The sequence below is a fragment of the Centroberyx gerrardi genome, chromosome 13, assembly GCF_048128805.1.
Source record: "Centroberyx gerrardi isolate f3 chromosome 13, fCenGer3.hap1.cur.20231027, whole genome shotgun sequence".
Lineage (NCBI taxonomy): Eukaryota > Metazoa > Chordata > Actinopteri > Beryciformes > Berycidae > Centroberyx > Centroberyx gerrardi.
Window position 1 is genome coordinate 10470182 of NC_136009.1, and position 18954 is coordinate 10489135.

At 41.8% G+C, this 18954-nt stretch overlaps 1 protein-coding gene and 1 pseudogene across 2 annotated transcripts; both read right to left on the reverse strand.

Moving 5' to 3' along the window:
- Positions 1-991: 991 nt before the first annotated feature.
- On the reverse strand, positions 992-5972 carry LOC139926096 (3-keto-steroid reductase/17-beta-hydroxysteroid dehydrogenase 7-like). Its single transcript, XM_071917678.2, has 9 exons — positions 5818-5972; positions 5210-5413; positions 4994-5086; positions 4730-4844; positions 3851-4045; positions 2892-2996; positions 2707-2763; positions 2515-2613; positions 992-2412 (listed from the first exon to the last, which is right to left on the reverse strand). The coding sequence occupies exons 1-9, from the start codon at positions 5850-5852 to the stop codon at positions 2278-2280; spliced, it is 1038 nt and encodes a 345-aa protein (XP_071773779.1). The 5' UTR covers positions 5853-5972; the 3' UTR covers positions 992-2277.
- A 303-nt stretch (positions 5973-6275) lies between these two features.
- LOC139926085 (discoidin domain-containing receptor 2-like) lies at positions 6276-18954 on the reverse strand (annotated as a pseudogene). Its single transcript, XR_013507116.1, has 16 exons — positions 18843-18954; positions 17137-17243; positions 15637-15739; positions 14530-14767; positions 13526-13673; positions 13264-13366; positions 12795-12978; positions 11647-11887; positions 11257-11322; positions 10492-10628; positions 9692-10212; positions 9234-9361; positions 8657-8899; positions 8252-8486; positions 7583-7732; positions 6276-7077 (listed from the first exon to the last, which is right to left on the reverse strand). The product of XR_013507116.1 is annotated as a discoidin domain-containing receptor 2-like (transcript).

The window sequence follows — 18954 nt, forward strand, 5'->3', positions numbered from 1 at the left end:
ATAAAGTTATATATGAAGTATATATTAAATAGCTATATTAAATATCTGTGTATTAAATCTGTGTAATAAATGTATAACTTAAAATAAAAAAATATGCATGGATGTATTGAAATAAACTCCCCATTGTTTGCTTACAGAAATACATTCTGACAAATTTCCAAAATCATACACCAAGATGTATATATATATTTTTTTTGTAAAGTGTATTTGAGGAACCTAAAAAGCACTAAATGGATACAATTATTATGATTATGATTATTTTCATAAACAATGTCACTGTCTAGGAGTACACTGTGTGTGCAGCTGTGACCCTAAGCTGATCCTTCAGACATGCATATCAGAAGATTAAGTGGGATTTGTCAGTTTATAAAAAGCAGCAAATGGTGTGGGCAGGGCAAGCCGGGGCATGCTGAGAAACAGCTGGTGGTAACATATCTGACAAGTCTGCCTTCTGTAGAATCAGTACTCCAACACACCATAAAGGAAGCTCTACAGCTGTCATCACACTCCTGAAGGATACACAGACACCAAGTCATGTAGGATGGAGCTTGTGTTTTGAGTTATTCGGGTCTTTCACAGTTAAAAAGAAAAGCAAATAAGTTGCAAATCAGTACGACAGCCGTTGTAGGCTGTCTGCCACAAGCCACATGACTCATGTGACAAGCAATTTAGCGAGCATAGCCCTTCCCTGATGTTGCCCTGAAGCAGTTTTGAAATTTGAGCAACAGAGGATATCAGTAACATAAAGCTTAAGTGCATAAGGGATCTTGACACAAGGCAGTGTTGTGTTGCAGTGTGCTATTTTGAACAACACCCTCCTCAATCAGTTGAAACCGGATTCATTCATACGCTTTGTTTTGTCCTCCTGACAGCCTATTATTGACCTTGATAGTCATTTCATTTATTTAAACTAGCCATTCATCTCAGCTAATTGTGCATCATGATTCTGGTGAGCAGACAGCCACAGATGACAACTGGTGCTGGTGCTGGTGGTGGAGGAGGTGCAAGGCCTCAGGAAACCACAGCATAAACAAACAGCTCATTAACGTTGGTAAGGTTACGCTGGGAAGCCTGTCGTGAGAGAAACATGATATTGCTATCAGGTTAGGCCACAGCAGGCGACGGTATCTATATTACAACAGAAAAACACAACAGACGAGAGCAACTGCTACTTTTTTGGATCTCAAGCATTTGGTGAACCCTAAAATGATTGTTTTTGAGAGTGTGAAAAGAGACAGCTGGTTTTGATTCGATGATGGAAAAATGTGGCATGTCAGCCCATGTGACAAAGAGTGTTATTGCCTTGATTAATTACATTTTATTGGCCAAAAATGTAAAAACAAGTACAGATTCTGTACAGTGCAACATTGCATGGGTTTGCAAGCTAGCAAAACATTTCAAAACAGGTTGTGAAAGTTAAAATATCAAATAATTAACTAATATAATTGACACATCAAACAAAACAAAGAAAAAAAATTACTTAAAAAAAAGACAAAGTTCCTCTGATGTAGTCAGTTTAAAGAAATGTTTCCTGAATACAAGAAGGGGATTATTGGAGGTGTGTGGAATGTTGCAGCTGAGGTGTAACTATTAATTTTTATGGTTTCATTTTCACAGTAAGGCTTCCTTTTATTAAGTAGATATTGCTCAATAAATGGGCATGATTTGGACAAAATTATCTTCTCAAGTGCTGTAAGCCGTGATGGATTTTAGCACACAGCTATGGAGGAATAAAGTGTCTCACCCCTGACCGACTGACCTGAATTTATCTCTTAATGCTCAGAACTGCATGGCGAGAGCAGCGTGGGTTACATAAATAATTATGGAAGAGTAATAGCAGCACAATTATCATCTATTCAAATTTAGCCAAATCCACAAAAAGCTCTTGGAAAATAAGAGCAATGTGAATCAAAGAACTCAGAGGGAGTGAATGAGCATCATTGATCACTTCATTGTGTTTCATTATTTAAACAGACGTCAGTGATGCTGAATCTAGGAAATGAATCAAGCCTGGTCTCTTTTCTACCATCAATGTTTCAGTGTATTATGTTGCCAACCTCTTTTGATGTGATTTAGGAGTGGCTTCACTGTCCCAGAGGTAGCTGTCCTCCTGTAGATATGATCCATGGTCCCATTACACAGATCTGAACAGGTTGTGACCTTGATTGAAGTAGAAGTATGGCTGTGCTAAAATACACATACCCATTAGAAACTGCATGTGGTGCATTTCCAGAGAGCAACACTTTCCCTCCATCACACTGAAATTAGGCCACACCTCTACTCGGTCTCATTGAGATACTGTCGATGGGCTTCCATGTCAGCATTTTCCTCACTCAGTTTCCTTCTAACTACTTTCTCAAGTTCAACCAGTTTCACATAAAGGACCTCAGACATTCCATCTTCAACGTCCATCTGAAACATGAACACAAAGACACAGCAGATCTAAATGAATTGCATCTTTGGTAGACTTCAGCAGTATTACATCTGTGGCAGCACAAGCCTACAGTCACTTACCTGTCGAGGCTGTGTGTAGTTTGTTCCGAGGCCCGATGTTAAACTGTGATACTTTGCTCTTGGGTCCAGAGACTCTGGCTTTTGAAGAAACAGCCAGTGCTGTGAAAGGCAAAAGCACAATGCCACATTCATAGAAAATTCATTGTTACGATATGAATCCTAAAAGCATTTTAACAAAGACACACTACATACCAAGGCCTCTGCTCCATTGTACGGTGTCAGTGTGAACGTGTTGGTGAAGATCCTAATCTGTTCAGCACAACAAGAAATACAAGAATGTGAGATTGTTCATACCTCCAGTCAAGTCAGAAAAAGAACATTAGTATTTGTGAGAGTTGTGAGAGATGGAAGAAAAAGAAAAAAAGAGGACAACTCACAAGCCACATGATAGGCATGATGAGGGTCCAGAAGAAGGAGGGGAGGATGCCATAGGTCAGATTGGTCATCACCAGTCCTGGGCATATCACAGAGGAGAACAGGCCCTGCCAGTCAGAAAAAAAACCCACAAAAATTATGGTTTTAACCAACCAGATACATGTTTTATTTGGTTTACTTAAGGCATAAATCTGTCCATTTTCAACCTGCATTATTTTCCATCTTACCAATCGGTTCTGACCAAAATCTCATCAATCGCTTCAGTATAAAGCTACTTACATCTTCCTTGCCTGGATGCACAGTCCTATAGGGTCAATAGACAGCCCAAAAATCAACCCCAGAAGCACCCAAAGCATGTCTTTTTCAACATATACTGTAGGCTCTCACTCTGTAATAAAGAATGTATATATCAATGCAAAGAGGCGGCAAAGAGTAATGGAGGAAGTGCTAAAGTAATGGCCAAGGTAGCATTAAAACCGCATGAGAAAAGCATGACTTTAGATCATTTTCATTTCAATATTTTTACTGACGTGTCTCAATACAAAGTGAGCAATCAATGTTTTGAGAAAGACATACTTTGGGTACTTTTGGGGTTGATTTTTGGAATGTCCACTGGCCCTAGAGGAGAAAGCTGTGCACCCAGGCAAGCAAGATGCAAGTAGTGAAGCAAGCAACTGACGAGATTTTGGCCAGAATGGAATGGTATGATGGAAAATTATGAGAAATTAGGATCCAGGTTGAAAACGGACAGAGTTATGCTTTAACTTTAGTTTTGAAAATATATGATTACAGCATAGGAGACAATTCTGGCACTTTGACTTGTCATAGTATACATTAGTGAGGCTTTGGGAAAAAGGTATTTTCACAGTGTATCACTGCAACTGGCAGTCACCAGCGCACAACAAGAGCAAGAGCTTGACATCGGCAGTGATAAACTGTGGAGTACGTGACACACACACACCTGGCTGTTCTTGTGTCTGTTGAGCGCGAGGCTGAGCAGGTCTGAAGCGTACTTGGAGGAGCTGTAGGGCTCAGTGCCGTGTCTGTGCTGGATGTCATCCAGGCTGAAGGCAGAGCTCCTGGCGTTGCTCGAGGAAGTCCACACCACCCTGGAGCTGTGATCCGCCTGACACAGGAGAGGCTCCAGCTCCCTGATCTACACCAGAGACAGCACAGACGTTAGGGCCATAGATAACAATACAAGGGCAAGTAGATGGGTAACATGGCCTTCAGCAGGGACGGGGATTACGATGACATTCAAACATCATAGATGTGGAGAAAACATTTCATCTACATTGCTTCAGGACGCTGCCCATTTATAAAAGCCTTGTGACTTACATTATAATAGCTGTGTCGTTAATGTTCAACTTTTTCTTACTTGTTACAAAGCCTCATTTGAAACGTATGATAATTAATGGATTGAGGCCATTTCTCGGTTTGAAAATCGTACAATATTCTACTGTTGGCAAATATATTTTTTTTCTGAAATCTAAACAGAAACCATTGACAATTCTGTAATCAACAAACATCATAAATGCCTTCGTAGTATTCAGCAATACAATTCAGTTATCCTACTGCCTCAACTAAGCAAGGAAAAGGAAAGAGTATGGTAATGCAGAAACAAGGCGTTAACATTTGGGTGAATGGGGAACCGTCTTCTCTTCTTCCGTCGATCTGAAAAAACCTACAAGATTTCCTACTTTTTTTTTTTTTAAATCTGTATACATACTATGTTTCTACGACATTTAACGCTAAGCACCATATTATGTCACATTATGTAATTTGAAGTCACAATTTAGGCTTCTAATTGAGAAATGTATGTTTGTGGTCTGTGGCTTACTAGAAGGAAGTGACCAAATAGGTTAGTGGCAAAAACTTCCTGCATGCCATCTGAGTTGAGGCGGTCCTGTTGAGTTAGGAGACCCTCTGCTGTTGCAAACATGTTGATGACGTTCCTGCAGAGGGAAGATAACACCAGTACATAAGAGCGCGGGAAATCAGGAACAAGTTGTCACTAGTATAAAACCATTTAGCTTAGGCCTATTTCACTTTGAGAATTCAAGATTCAACATAAAAAGTAGCTGAGCTGGCTTTGAAAGTTTACCTAGAAAATAGACCTTTGAAAAAAGCTTCGATGTCCACTTGTGGATTGGGCATAATTCCTGCATTGAGGTACAAATAGTCAAGTCTGCTGTACCTGTGGAAAAACACAAATGCACATAAAGGATGACTCAATTTCAAAAAGAGTGCTTCATATTCATAGTTTATATTTCAGGGCAGATGGAACCAGAATGAGGCCAGTGAGTGACCCCCTCCCTACCTGGCCTTGACCACCTGAGCGGCGGCGAGCACCGATTGGGCGGAGCCGACATCAAGGTGCAGTAGGTCTACCTGGGCGTTGGGGTGAGAGGTCAGGAGGGCGGAGCGGGCTGCCTGGGCCCGCTGCATGTTCCTGCAGGCCAGACACAGACGCAGCAGGCCGTCCTCACCGAGCAGCCTCTCACACAGGGCCAGGCCAATGCCACTGTGGAGCACGGAGACAGAATATTTAATAGTACTTCTATAGGGGAAGACAACAGAAGCATGTACCCATGCATATAAACCCACCTTCTCTGAGTAATTTGGTGGAGTGAGTGTACAAAAGCACTGAGGTTTGAATGACTTTGAATGACAGAGGCTTACAAATAAGTCTATAGGTGAACCGTCATTACAGCTTGGAAGAATCAGGGCATCATAGTCAGCTTATCACAGACTTATAAGCAGTTAATTCTAATTGGTCAGGAGGGATTCTCCTTCAGCGAAGCTACAACAGACTCAGGTGTTGCACAATGTTTATAAACGAGCTGAAGGCGTCACTTTGCAACAATGTAACAAATCAGTGATAGAGTCCAGTGATCGTTCTGTCACCGCGAGTGAAAATGAACTTACCTGTTCGCACCGGTCACGACGACAACTTTCTCCATGATTCCCTGTAGTCCACAGCAGGTTCAGATGAAAAGGGGAACAGAGCCAGATAATCAATATGATCGGACTTCCAGCAGTTCTGACACACACTAGACTAGCAAGGAATGTACAAGTACAGCCCCATGGTCCGATTAGGAAAACAGAGCAGCAGCCTATATGCACAAGCCTGTACGTGGTGTGATTGGATGTCACCAGACTGCTGGCCAATCAGCTTCAACTACGGAGAGCGAAGGGACCCAAGCTTGCTAAAAAGCGCAACGCTTGAAAATGTCGCAAGGGAAAGTCATGTTATGTGGCACTAGTGCATTTTATGGAGTGAATGGCATAAGATACTAAAGCCATACTGTGAAGGAAACACCAAAGGATTACTAACACACTTGATTAATATTCATTTTTCTTTTTATAAAGGAAGTTTTGGGTTTGACAACTACACAAAATCTTAATTCTTTAATAAACGTCAACAATATACAGTCATTCATCTATTAATCCAACTGTAGCCTATACAAAAGGACACGTTTTCAAATCATACAGTGAACTGCTGCAGAGGAAAAAAGCCTGTTGCTTCCTCCTGAAGGCAACCATCAATCACCATCATCATGTCTTTATTTTCCTTTAAAATAACGTAATAATGTAAAAAACAGCAACAGTGATACCAACATTAACAGATCTACATTCATGTTCTAATAAATATGCGATAGAATTTTGTAGAACTATAGAAGCATAGAAGGCATGGACCTGTGATAGCCAAATATTTACAATTGTGTCTGAGAACACAAGGATAGCGTGGGGAAATCTGAAAATAGAAACAACTTAGAAACAGAAAATAAAGTAAATTCGATCATTTGAATAGTGTTTATCTGCATATCATATATTAGTCATTTATTAGTATCTACAACGTCAGGCCTTGTTCAGCTATATGCCTTGTCCTCATTATAATATTTACAGTACAGCACTACTAAGAAATGGAAAAGATTCTCTGAAACTCTCTTGTTTCTGACTCAGTTCCAAGTAATTCCAGACTGTGAAGTGAACACAAGTTTCATCAGTCTGCGTGGCAGAGAGGAACGGTATGTGCGTGGACCCCATCTGCTACGCCTGGCTCTCCATCAGCTGAGTGTGTATCTCCTGGAAGCTGGGCCTCTGCTTGGCGTTCCTCCTCCAGCAGCTCAGCATCAGGTCACTGTAGACCGCTTCAGGACAGCAGGGGGGCTTTGGCAGGTACACCTGGGAGCACGAAGGGAAGTGTTGGGGGTAAAGGAATCTGAACCAAGGAGTGGTTTTAAATGTGCCATGTGTAGCATTTTGTGTTTCCCAAAAATGAAGATCACATTTCCCATAAACTGTTGCTTTCTGTCACAAAGAGGATGTTGGCTGTCACTCTGTGTGTGTTTGTTTTGAAGACCAAGAAGGCGATAACCACCCTTGGTAACAGCCATGTTTGCACTGGAAGAACAGCGGCCTTCTTCCTATTTTGTGCTATGAAGAATTACAGTAGATTTCCTGCAAAATCCAACCCAGTGCCACACAATGTAAAATGCCGTGCAGAGGCCAGTAGAGGACACCAATCTTCTCAGCAATGGTCTTGATAGTTTACGGCAATACTAACATCTTGAATGTGGTAATGACTTATTGATGTTAAAAATGCAACATGTATCACCATTAACAATGATGTAAATTATTATTTTAGTATTAGGTGGAGCACTTGTAGATAAAGCTGCATGATCCTCACCTGCTTGCCCTGGTCCCTGAAGAACTCGCCTGTGTTTTCGATGACCTGCTCGTCAGACAGCTGGGAGTACGGCTGCTCCTTACACAGAGTCAGAATCTCCCACAGAGTCACGCCGAATGCCCACACGTCACTGGCCATGGTGAACTTGCCCTGGGAGAGGTGACACGTTATATCCAAACACAGTCTGGCATTGACTTCAAGTGGTTGCTAGGATGTAGTTTAGTGGGATTAAGCAAGTATATAACATAGCTACAATACCATTAACTCAAGTAAGTAACAATTAGTACATAGTACTAGTACTACAATTGTAGTAATGCATAATTGCAGCATTTAATCTGTGCTCTCCTCAGTTGCCTTATTGACGTCTATTTCTTTCTTTCTTTCTTTCTTTGCTGGGTTCATTGAGTAGAATACTACAAGATCACAATAAAAGAGGAACACATTTCATTTCATCTGGTATTTTTTTATACAATTGATGTGATTGAACTTTGAAGGGGTTTTAGGCACCAACCAACCAGGGCTATTTGGCTGTCAATGACAATTCATCGGCCCCACTCAAACTCTGAGTAGTGAGGACATTTTTGAAAATTCTGATGGGCTAAATGGGCTACTCTAGATTTCCATCCTTGACATATCATCATGTTAGCCCCCATTCCTAAGAGCCCTCACCAGCAGGATGCTCTCCCAGGACATCCAGCGGATGGGCAGGACGGCCCGGCCCTGGATCCGGTAGTAGTCCCCCCGATACAGGTTCCGACTCATGCCGAAATCAGCGATCTTTATGGTGTAGTTCTTACCCACCAGGCAGTTGCGGGTGGCCAGATCACGGTGGACAAAGTTGAGAGAGGACAAGTACTTCATACCAGATGCAATCTGTACCGCCATGCCAATCAGTTTACTGTAGCTAAGAGGAGAAGACAGGAGAAAGAGAGAACAGGTCATTGGTTCTTTAACCTTGTGTAGTTGTACATAGTGTTATACAGTTGTCTCTATACCATTTATATTATACCCTCAATAATCATTCAAATTACACAATTTAATGTCATGATATGGACAGACCCAGTGTTGGCCTACCTGACCATAGCCATGTTGTTTAACTTCTTGTCTAGCTTCCCCTCTTTCCCCTCCTTTTCTTTCTTGTCTTCCTCAACACCCTCCTTCAGCCGGAGACTGCAGAGGAACTGGTTGAGGTCTCCGTTCTCCATGTACTCAGTGATCATGCACAGAGGGTCCGTGTCCACACACACCGCCAACAGACGGACGATGTTGGGGTCCCTCAGACGAGACATGATCCGGATCTCCTTCAGGAAATCATTCCTGCAGCACAGCGGGGATGGTAATCATTGTGAATCATGATTGATTGATTGATTGATTAATTATCTGCTTGCCTGAGTGAATAATTAAACGAATAATAACAACCAGCTGGAGATTAGTTAACATAGCTGTGCAGGGATGCCACCTGTTTGCGGGATAAATCCTCAAGAAAATATTATCTTTTTGGATCCACTTGTTAGAGATAATGACAGCTTACACACAATATGCCACCCATAATCCATTCTAACACACAGAAATTATTCTTACAGTTGTTAAGCATGAGAACAGGACAATAACACACACAAATAAAAGAATTGAGGTCACCAAATGTTAGTACCTTGCATTCTTGTTGGCGTCTTCCCGCAGTGTTTTTACAGCCACAAGCAAAGGTGACTCACTGCTCCCTTCTATAGACAGATCCTCATCCAGAAAATCCTGCATGCCCTCCGCCTCACACAGGTGCACCTGTGTTAAAAAAAGACACTTACTCAGTCCATCATCCACTTGGCACCACTTACAACTGTCTATTTAGCTCCATTTAATACCACCCATTAAGTGTTACCTACTATTTATCGCCCTTTCATACTCATTACACTTCACACTCATGTCAGGAGTTTCACCACACAGTGAAATCCATCATCCACCATCCAGACTGAGAGCTATAAAGCCACATTAACATAACATTGGAAAAGAAAGAATAACCCTTTGATTCGAATAATCATTTCTGATTTAAAGCATATTTGTAAAACCCCAGAACAAACAGCAATTGAAGCGATGCCACAAAGTTAAGTTTACTTCTCCAAACTGGCCCTCTCCCAGCTTCTCCTTGAAGGTGAGCTTGTGTCTGGGGAACTCTCTCATGGCCGAGTCTCTCCCGGCGAAGAGGTTCATGTTGACGGCTGTGATGGAGTAAGTGTTGCTGCCTGAAGACTCCTGGAGGCTGATGATGTCTGCCTCTGCATAGTGGGGAGCGCCGTCTGAACCGCTGGCCGGGACGGGTCTGGAGGAGCCGCTGGGCCCTGCTATGGACACACACACACACACTGCAGCAGCTGTAGCCAACCTCCAAGATATCATGGCATTATGTATGGCTTTGCCAGCTCACCGAGGTTTTCGGTGGACTGAGCGAACTCGGGCAGTTTCCGGATGAGGCGGGACGGCTCCTGGTAGTCGGAGCAGAGGGGGAAGATCCTCTCGTAGGTGGAGTTGGAGTTGGAGCCCCCCTCGCTGGACAGAGAGGAGTGGAGGAAGGAGAAGGCCTGGGTCTGGACTGCAAGACGGGCTGTCAGTTCATCATCCAGCATGCGACGGGACGCCTAAGAAGGACATGAGCGGGCAGCAGTCGAGAGCTGCTGTTAACTGTTATGTGTCTGTAATAATACTCAGTGTTGGAGCTTTGGATGCTCTTAATGTAAGTTGTTTCAATTTTCTAAAAGGAAGAAATAATTGGCAAATTAACAAAGTCATCACTGATATTGTAAAGAACCCCTGATTACCAGAAAACAAGTGGTTATCTTCTTAGTGGTTATCAACACTAAAGATCATTTTTTATATACCAAATATAAAGTAATTGAACAAAAAAATCCCCCTCACACCTTTTCAAGCATCTTTTGCCAGACCTGCCGCCACAGGATGATGACGATAATAGCCAACAAGATGGCAATGATAGCCACCAAGCAGCCAATCAGGATCCTGGTGTTGCTGTCATCCAACTTATGGGTAGGGTCATCCCCTAATAAACCAGATGAGAGTCAGGGGATCAGATGGGTTTGATTTAATGAATAATAGCCATCATACTTCAGCTAATTATAACACAGTATAATTACATTCCCATTGCGTAATCCCCTTCATGTTTCACTGCAGCGAAGAAGCCTGGAATTCATTATAATAATCAGTAGTGTTCCATACTGACAGCAGGGGGCACTGTTTATTTAGAAAAGCAGTTTAGGTTCAACTCAGTTGACCCACCTTTTTATTTGTGCAATAGAGATTACCCACCCTTTTTAGGCAGAAATAAGTCTTTATGGTGTGAAATTCACAGTATTCATCATAGTAAGAAGTATCAAACCAATGCAAGCTATATGAGGATTGGGTCTTTTAAGGAAAAATGTAAAAATGTTTTTCTGAATATATAATTGATTTTTGATTATATCAGTGGTTGTTTGCTTTATGATGATCACCGACTGGAGGTTATAGTTTACCCAGCTTTTTATTTACCTTGCTGAATTGCTTTACCTTGCCAGTCTACCCTGACAGGAAATTATCTCCTGTGTCTATCTTTCCTTTCTCTATAATTATTACCAGTCCTTTAAAAAAGAAAAATGGTTATAAGGGTTTGGGTTTGTGTTTCTGCTGCTGACCTGGTAGTGTGTTTGTAGGGTGTCCACGTTTGCGAGGAGTCAGAGATGTGTTGTACACCGCTGAGCCTGGCAGTGAGAAAGAAAGAGGAAGAAAGAGAAAGAGGACGGGTGTGGATAGGAAATCACTTTTCAGGATGTAGAGTCAGACAAAAGGGAGCTATTCACCCAGTCAGCTCTACAGTAACCATGTGCTTCATGCAGCACCGCTTGGGGAAAATCAATGAAAACATCAAAAGTTAAAATTTCCATATATGTGGGAGAGACTTCTGTCACAGTCACTGTCTGGAAAATCAAATGAGAGAGATTATGGGTTTTCCTGAGGCCGGAGGAACTTAAAGGTTCTTATGAGGCACTGACTGGAGGATGACACACACATCTAGTCCCATTTACCTGACTGGAAGGCCACCTCACTGAACAGCATCCAAATGTCATTGAAGTAGAAACGGCATCTGATGGTGCTGGCTGTGCGGTCCCCAAGGGGCACGGTAACAAAACGGGCGCTTTGGCTCACGCGGTCAGCGGAGAGCCTGAAGGACACCGGGTCGGCCTCCCAGTCCGGTCCAGACCGGAAGTAACAGGCGGCCTGTCTGAATATCTTCACCCTCCGACTGAACATGTTACTGCAGTGGACCTGTAGGGGGGAGGGGGTATATAACATGATGCATGATGGCAGATCGCAAATAGTGAAATACCTCTACCCATTACCATGTTGACTAGGCTGGTGTAAAATGGCCAAAATAGTTTTTTAGTGTAGATAGTAGTAATAGTATAGGGGTCAATGACAGATAAGACAAGATTTTAAAAGAGAACAAAATGACCAGAATGACCAAAATGGATTTCAAATGCAATGTCAAGTCCATAGGAATGTATCCTATGTAGGCTATACATATTTGCTTTATAGCTTTTAAGATGGAATTAATTGATGTTTTAACAAGATTTCTTATCACCCACAAAATGTCAACTAGTGCAACTGAACATATATATATTTAAATAATTAAAACCACTACTGACATTTTTTGGACTTTGGAACATCAAAACTTAAAACAATTAATTGCATTTCAATAAAATGAAAGTGGTTTCTCTTGAAGTACATATTGTAGAATAATTTCATATATTGCATGTGTTTCTTTTATTTATTTATTTATTTTAAATAATGAATTTGGGCACAAAAAATGCATGTCATGTCATTGGCCCATAGATAAATGACTAGAATTTGAATGGGGTCTATAGAAGATGGTGTAGTGATGACTTGGTCTTGCTGGGCTACAGCTAACAAACCTGAGCTTCCATCTCTAATCTCTAGCCTGAGCACTCACCCATGACAAATAGGCTGATTATACAGAGCAGGCAATTTTCACACTACCAGGCTATCCTGCACCTATTCTTTAATTTTATTTCCTATTGACATTACACAGCAGCTAAAGAGGATGGCTCCTATAGGCCAGCACAGCACAGCTCAGTTCAGTTTAATGATGGCTCAGCAGTTTGAAAAATCCCCTACTAATAATCCCAACTCTCCCCCTGCATTGACCTCTGACCTTCATGGAGGTGAAGTTTCGGACGTGGTCAAACTCAAAGGCCATCTCCACGTAACCCTTGGGGAAGCTCTTGTTGGTCCAGCCCACATAGTCGTATCCCGGCCACATGCCATAGATGTGGCTGTGGAGGAAATCATCCAGACCCCAGGTACCATCTGTCAGCTGGCCTAGACCCTTGGTCAGACTAGTGGAGGGAGGGATGGATGGATGGATGGATGGATGGATGGATGGATTGATAGAAAGATAGAAAATAATTTAGAATTTACTTCATTGAGAAGTGCACACATTTGTAAATTGCTGACTAGATATAATTCAGCTCAATCAAAAATTCTTATGGCCCATATTTCCATTCATTCATGGTGGTGATAAACTTCACTGCACTCACACAAAGTAATTAAAACAATAGAACAACAATCAAAGTTAGTGCTGCTTGTGGCCTACTTTATAGAAGTAGTGGTAAAACCCAGACCTTTCAGCCGAAGCTCCGTCGTACACAGAGTCATTAAGGTAAACATCCAGGCCTCTGTAGACCATTTGCTGCCCATCTGGAGTGCTGTAAGACATCAGGCCATCTGAAAGGGGTCAAAGGTCAAAGATTATGGTCAATGTCCAGATTGCATGCCTTCATTAGCAAAATCACTAACACGTTAAAAGTATGAATGAATTCACACAAACAAAGACACTTTTACAAAATTACTAAAGTTGCACTGTGTATGAGAGTTACGACTAACCCAGCCATTCACAGCCGTAGAGCTCCACTCTCATGCACACGATCATGGAATGGTCCGTCACAGGCATAAAGCGGACAAAGCGAGCGATGATGGGCGGCTCCAGATCCTTCAGCACCACATCATAGGCATTTCTGTTCCCCTCGATGACCTGGCATAGGAGAGGAAGATGACATCAGCCAGACTGACTGAGAGAAACATGCCAGGGATAGAAATGAAACTGTTTAAATATACATATGTAGCGTTAATGCTTTGACTCCTTGAGCAAAAATCTCTGTGCTGCTGCGGGGAATCAGGGTTGCTGAGTGACAAAATTATTTGGTAGCATTTTTAAACAATATGAATATGAATATGAATTGAATAAATCAATATGTCATTCTCAAATTAATTGTGAAACTTTGGCATAAATGAGACCATGGTTGAGACGATTGGTAGCCTCTGTCTCACGCCAGCGGTATTAGTGCCAGTGTTTCTCAAAATTAAGACCGCATTTCCCATAAACTGTTGCGTACTGTTGCAAAGAGGATGTTGCTGCTCGTCCCTCCTCCCCCTCCCTGGCGTCCATCGGCCTTTTACTCGTTCCAGCATCTGTCATTACAACAAACTCTGAAAGCTTTAGCTCTGTTTGCGCTGGAAGAACAGCGGCCTTCTCGCTGTGTTGTGGTGTAACGCCATCCAGCAGATTTCCCACAAAATCCGACCCAGTGGCACACGATGTAAAATGCAGTGTGGAGGCCAGTAGAGGCTGCCAATCTTCTTGGCGATGGATTTTGTTCAGTTATGCTAATGTCTCAAAATGAATGCGGTAATGATTTATTGATGTTAAAATGGTCCATGTAGCACCTTTAAATGCCTTATTTGTGGATATGCTGTAGAGATACAAGATGAGCCAATGATCACCTGATCTGATTTAAATGCACTGATTCAAACTGAGAGTGGATAAGACTGCCTCTTACAAAACTACTAATCATACACTGTAATATGCAGTATTATGTTGACCCGCTCACCTGCCTACCCTTCCTGTCATGCCAGGCCACCCAGCTGCTGCCGTCGCGGCTGTACTTGATCCTGTATCGCTGGGCGAACTCATTACCCATTCCATCGGCGTGGCGCCCCTGGGTGCCCACCAGGGTGATGAAGTGCAGCGAACGCAGGTCCACCTGGAGATACTCTTTGAGGCCGTCCGGCTCTGACATGATGTCAGGACACCAAGCCCCATCCCCGTCTCCGTTATCAAAGTCCAGTCTGGGGAGAGGGAGAAGAGGAGAGGAGTGAGTGAAAGAAGGGAGGAGAAAGGAGGGGAGAAGAGGTAGAGAAGGGAAGGGGGGTGAATATTAAGAGGAAGGGATGGAAAGGAAGGACAGTAAAAAAAATGTTTTTATAGGATGAAGAGATAGTAGTAATAGTGGAAAACTTTATTATCCCTTAAAGGGAAATTGGTGTTGCAGCGCCTCAATAAAAGACAAAATATACTGTACAGACGATTCATAAGACATAAAACATAATCACACATACATGGCTGAGATGAATGGAGGAGGAAGAGAGGGGAAGAGAAGGGAGAGGGGACAAGAAAGGAGGGGGCAGTTAATTTATCTACTACGCATGGTCTTTTCCATTATGGTGGTGAATTCATGTGTGCGAGAGAAGATATTGAGATATATGAGAAGATATTTAACAAAGAGAGTTTAAGGTTGATCCTTCCTTCTGTGATCTCACCAATAAATTGAAATATCTTTAAAGTATGAATCCGCAACCTTTTCATATAAATAAATGTCCATTTTATTACTCTCTATTGCTGAATGATATAGCACAATAATAATTCAATCTATAGCTGGTTTGTGTCTTTCCTGGGAAAAATCCTCTGGTGCACAGGACGGGATGTGTTTTACTTGCGGATTTTAACAAGCATCATAAACAAACCACTGACTCACAAGGCAAAACAGTCGATAATCACATTCACCGAGTACAGAAATGCACGTGTGTGGATATTTTAACATGCATACTATGTTGCTCCAACTAAATAAAATGAAATCACTTTTTGAAATGAAGTGAGATGAAGAAACCATAGAAATGTGAATGAGGTGATTGGATTAATGGATTAATATTGCACATACCTGCCAAATCGTGCAGCAGTGGACTCAGACCACTGACTGGAGGCGGAGATGTCCTCATCCTGAATCTGCCCACCGGTCATACCAAGAGGATAGCGACACATTTCTACAAACACAGGTACGATACACACTCATCACCTCAGAATCATAAAGATATATTTTTGGACATGATATCAAGTCTGGTTAATTTGTGTATGTTGTGTGTATGAAATGAAATGTACCTTTGTGCATTACAGGACTATATAGGGCACACTCTCTTGTGTGTGTGTATGTGAGTGTGATACCGGTATGGTCACACGTGCATGCACACATGTGTGGCTATATGAGTTTTGGTATTTTGGGTGTTTGCAGGACATGAGGAGTCGAGTGTTAAGTGGACAGCTCTTCCCTTCCCCCAGTCCCCTTCCTGCAGCCCTGCAAGGCCTCTAAACTCAAACAGAGGCATCACTGTGTAGGTGCCAGTCTAAGCAAAATGAGACGGGAGTGGCCTCAGAGCTGCCTACTCTTTATTTTTCGTCCCCTTTTTTCATCATTTTCGACCAGAACCAAAACGAGAGGAAGTTGTGATTTCACTTTTTAGAAGTGTGGTGCCCACTGGACACTAACTACGTGTCATTTGGGCTTGAAAAAATGAAATGAAAACTTTGAAAACAATAGAAGTAATGATTTTAATGTGATTCATGGACCAAACTGCTACTCACTGCATCTACCAGACGGCCACTGTTTATTCTCACCTTCCCTACCTGATAATTAAGGCAGGTCTGTTTCCCATTCACCTTCCTACACATATACTTTGAGAGAGAGCAGCAGAACAAATAAGCTTTTTACTGTGAAAATATTCGAAGTGGGAAAGTCAAATGTGTTTGTGTGTGTGTGTGTGTGTCTGTGTGTGTGTGTGTGTTAATAAGCGTAGACCTTTGCTCACTCTGCCTCTAGCTGCCTTCCCTCACCGCTCTCCTCTCCTCTACACCTACAACTTTTCAAACTTTTTCTTTTTTTTTTCTTTTCCCTGAATGCCCCCCGCCTGTGAAAGGTCTGCCTGTTCTGGGGATATTTGCTGTCTGACCATTAGGTAAACCACACACACACACACACACACACACACACACGTACACATTCTTGCATACTAAGCCCACCCACCTGAAATTGCTTTCCATCTCCATCATGTCAACATTCCTGCATATCCCTCAGGAATATAGAAACGTTATTTTAAGCTTATCTATCGTATATCTGCACTGACCGGCTCATGCCTCTTGCTTTGATCATACACTTATGAAACTAAACTCACTGTATCATTGATTGACTGATTGGCTTGCACAGTAAGCAGAGTGGCCTCGCGGTTCGGGAGACCATGCCAGAATCAAATTGTCACGGGTTCAGTCCCAGCGACAGCCAATGTGTCCTGTCAGAGTGTCCTAACGTGAGATATTGAACCCGGTCCTGCTTACTCAAGCCACTCTGGGTAAGAGCGTTAGCTAAATGCCAAACAATATAAATATATACCTGGGTTGACTTGAGATCGCACTGTGGCAGCCAGCAGGATAAACAGGACTTGGTGTTTGATCTGTTGAACCTCCATCACCTTCATCTCATCTCAAGGAGCTGCACACCTGAATGAAAGTTTAGCATCAAGGCCACATTTGTAGATCAGTGGTTAGTGGTACAGCCGACCATTCATAGTCATCATAATATTCATATCAGCAAAGTCGTACTTGAGTCACAAGTCAGTCTCAAGTCTTGAGGCACAAGTCTCAAGTCAAGTCCCAAGTCTAAATGTAGAACAGCAAGTCAAGTCAGAACAAATCAAGAGTCCAGTATCAATTTAATATCTTAAAGAAAACGAAATATCTAGGACTTTTCAATGCAATATGGTTTTAATAGGATAAAAACTTGGTAAGAGCATCATGAGTTTCAACTTCAATAAATTCAATCATTTCATACCAATCTAAGTAATTTACACAAACACAAGATCTTTTGTCAAGACTTTAGAAACCTTTTCAAGTCATCAAAGTACAAGTCAAAGTCAAGTGCCAAGTCACCAGAACCCAAGTCAAGTCAAATCTCAAGCAATTAAAACTGTGACTTGAGTCTGACTCAAGTCCAAGTCATGTGACTCGAGTCTCCACCTCTGATTCATATACATTCATAGTAATCAAAACTGGCAGTTGGCTATCTAACCTAATGTAAGTTTTGAAATTTAACATCAACAAATTTAAATTTAAAGTGCTGTAAATTGTAGATTAACATGACAACAATTTCATTGGTGTGATTTTTGGTTGTCAGTATTGGTTCTGTATGGTGCTGTACGTTCCTAAAACCCTGGTGAGATCCGCAGTGGCAAACACACACACATACACACACACACACACACACACACACACACACGCACACACAGTCCTCCTTGTAACCTTGTCGAAGTGACTGCTGCTCTCCCACCACAGTACCTGCAGTATGAGCTCTCGTTTTATTTACCTTGTAAAAGGCCTGTAAAGGTCTCAGTGAATTACGCCTGTAGCACACTCCGGTTTGCTCTGCACAACTTAGGCTACTGTTCAGCTGCTGTACTTACAGTCATTCATCTGGTGAGTTCACCAAAAATGTGAGTTGGGGGGGAAAAGTACTGACAGTGTGTTTCTGTGTTAGTGTACGAACTGTCGTCCCGCAAAACGCTGCCTCTGGAGTTTTGTGTGGTCCTGCCTTGGGTTCCTCAAAATAAATCTACAAAATTACAGTACTATAGCCTTTTTGTCTTTCATACATGAATGTAATATTACAAGAAATTAAAAAAGATGGCCATTATATGCAGAATTTAATATATCACACCACTACAGTAGCAAGACATAACATATCCAGATTATACTTTTCATTACTGTCTAGAATAATCATTAAATGTTTTCCTTTTGAAAACATGAACTAGCATGATGATCAGTGACCCTAATAATTTGGGTCAAATAATAACATTTTCTGTATATTTGTTAAGTAAATTACTCATTATATACAAGGGAAATAAGAACAAAGCAAGAATATCTCACTTTTCATTTCAACCTATATAATATGTCTAGATTATATATTCCATGCCCTCTATCTTATTTCAACCTGTATGATCTTTCACCCTATATGATGTTATATAATAGAGTTGAACTGACAAACTTTCCACATTAGGATCAGGATTATCAGTCACAGATGAGAACAATATGGATAAGACTTACTTTCGCAAGTTCTCTCCTCCTTATTGGAAACCATTTGTCGCAGGGAATATTCCACATCTACTGTGAGTTGATGCATTCAGCATTGAAAGTCACTGACCTCTTCCTAGGAAGG

Coding starts and splice junctions, on each gene's coding strand:
- LOC139926096 (XM_071917678.2), bottom strand. CDS start 5,852: ATGGAGAAAGTTGTCGTCGTGACCGGTGCGAACAG. Junction 4,845..4,993: donor TTCAAAGGTCTATTTTCTAG/GTAAACTTTCAA, acceptor TTCCCTCTGCAG/GAACGTCATCAACATGTTTG. Junction 4,046..4,729: donor TATTTGGTCACTTCCTTCTA/GTAAGCCACAGA, acceptor TCTCTGGTGTAG/ATCAGGGAGCTGGAGCCTCT.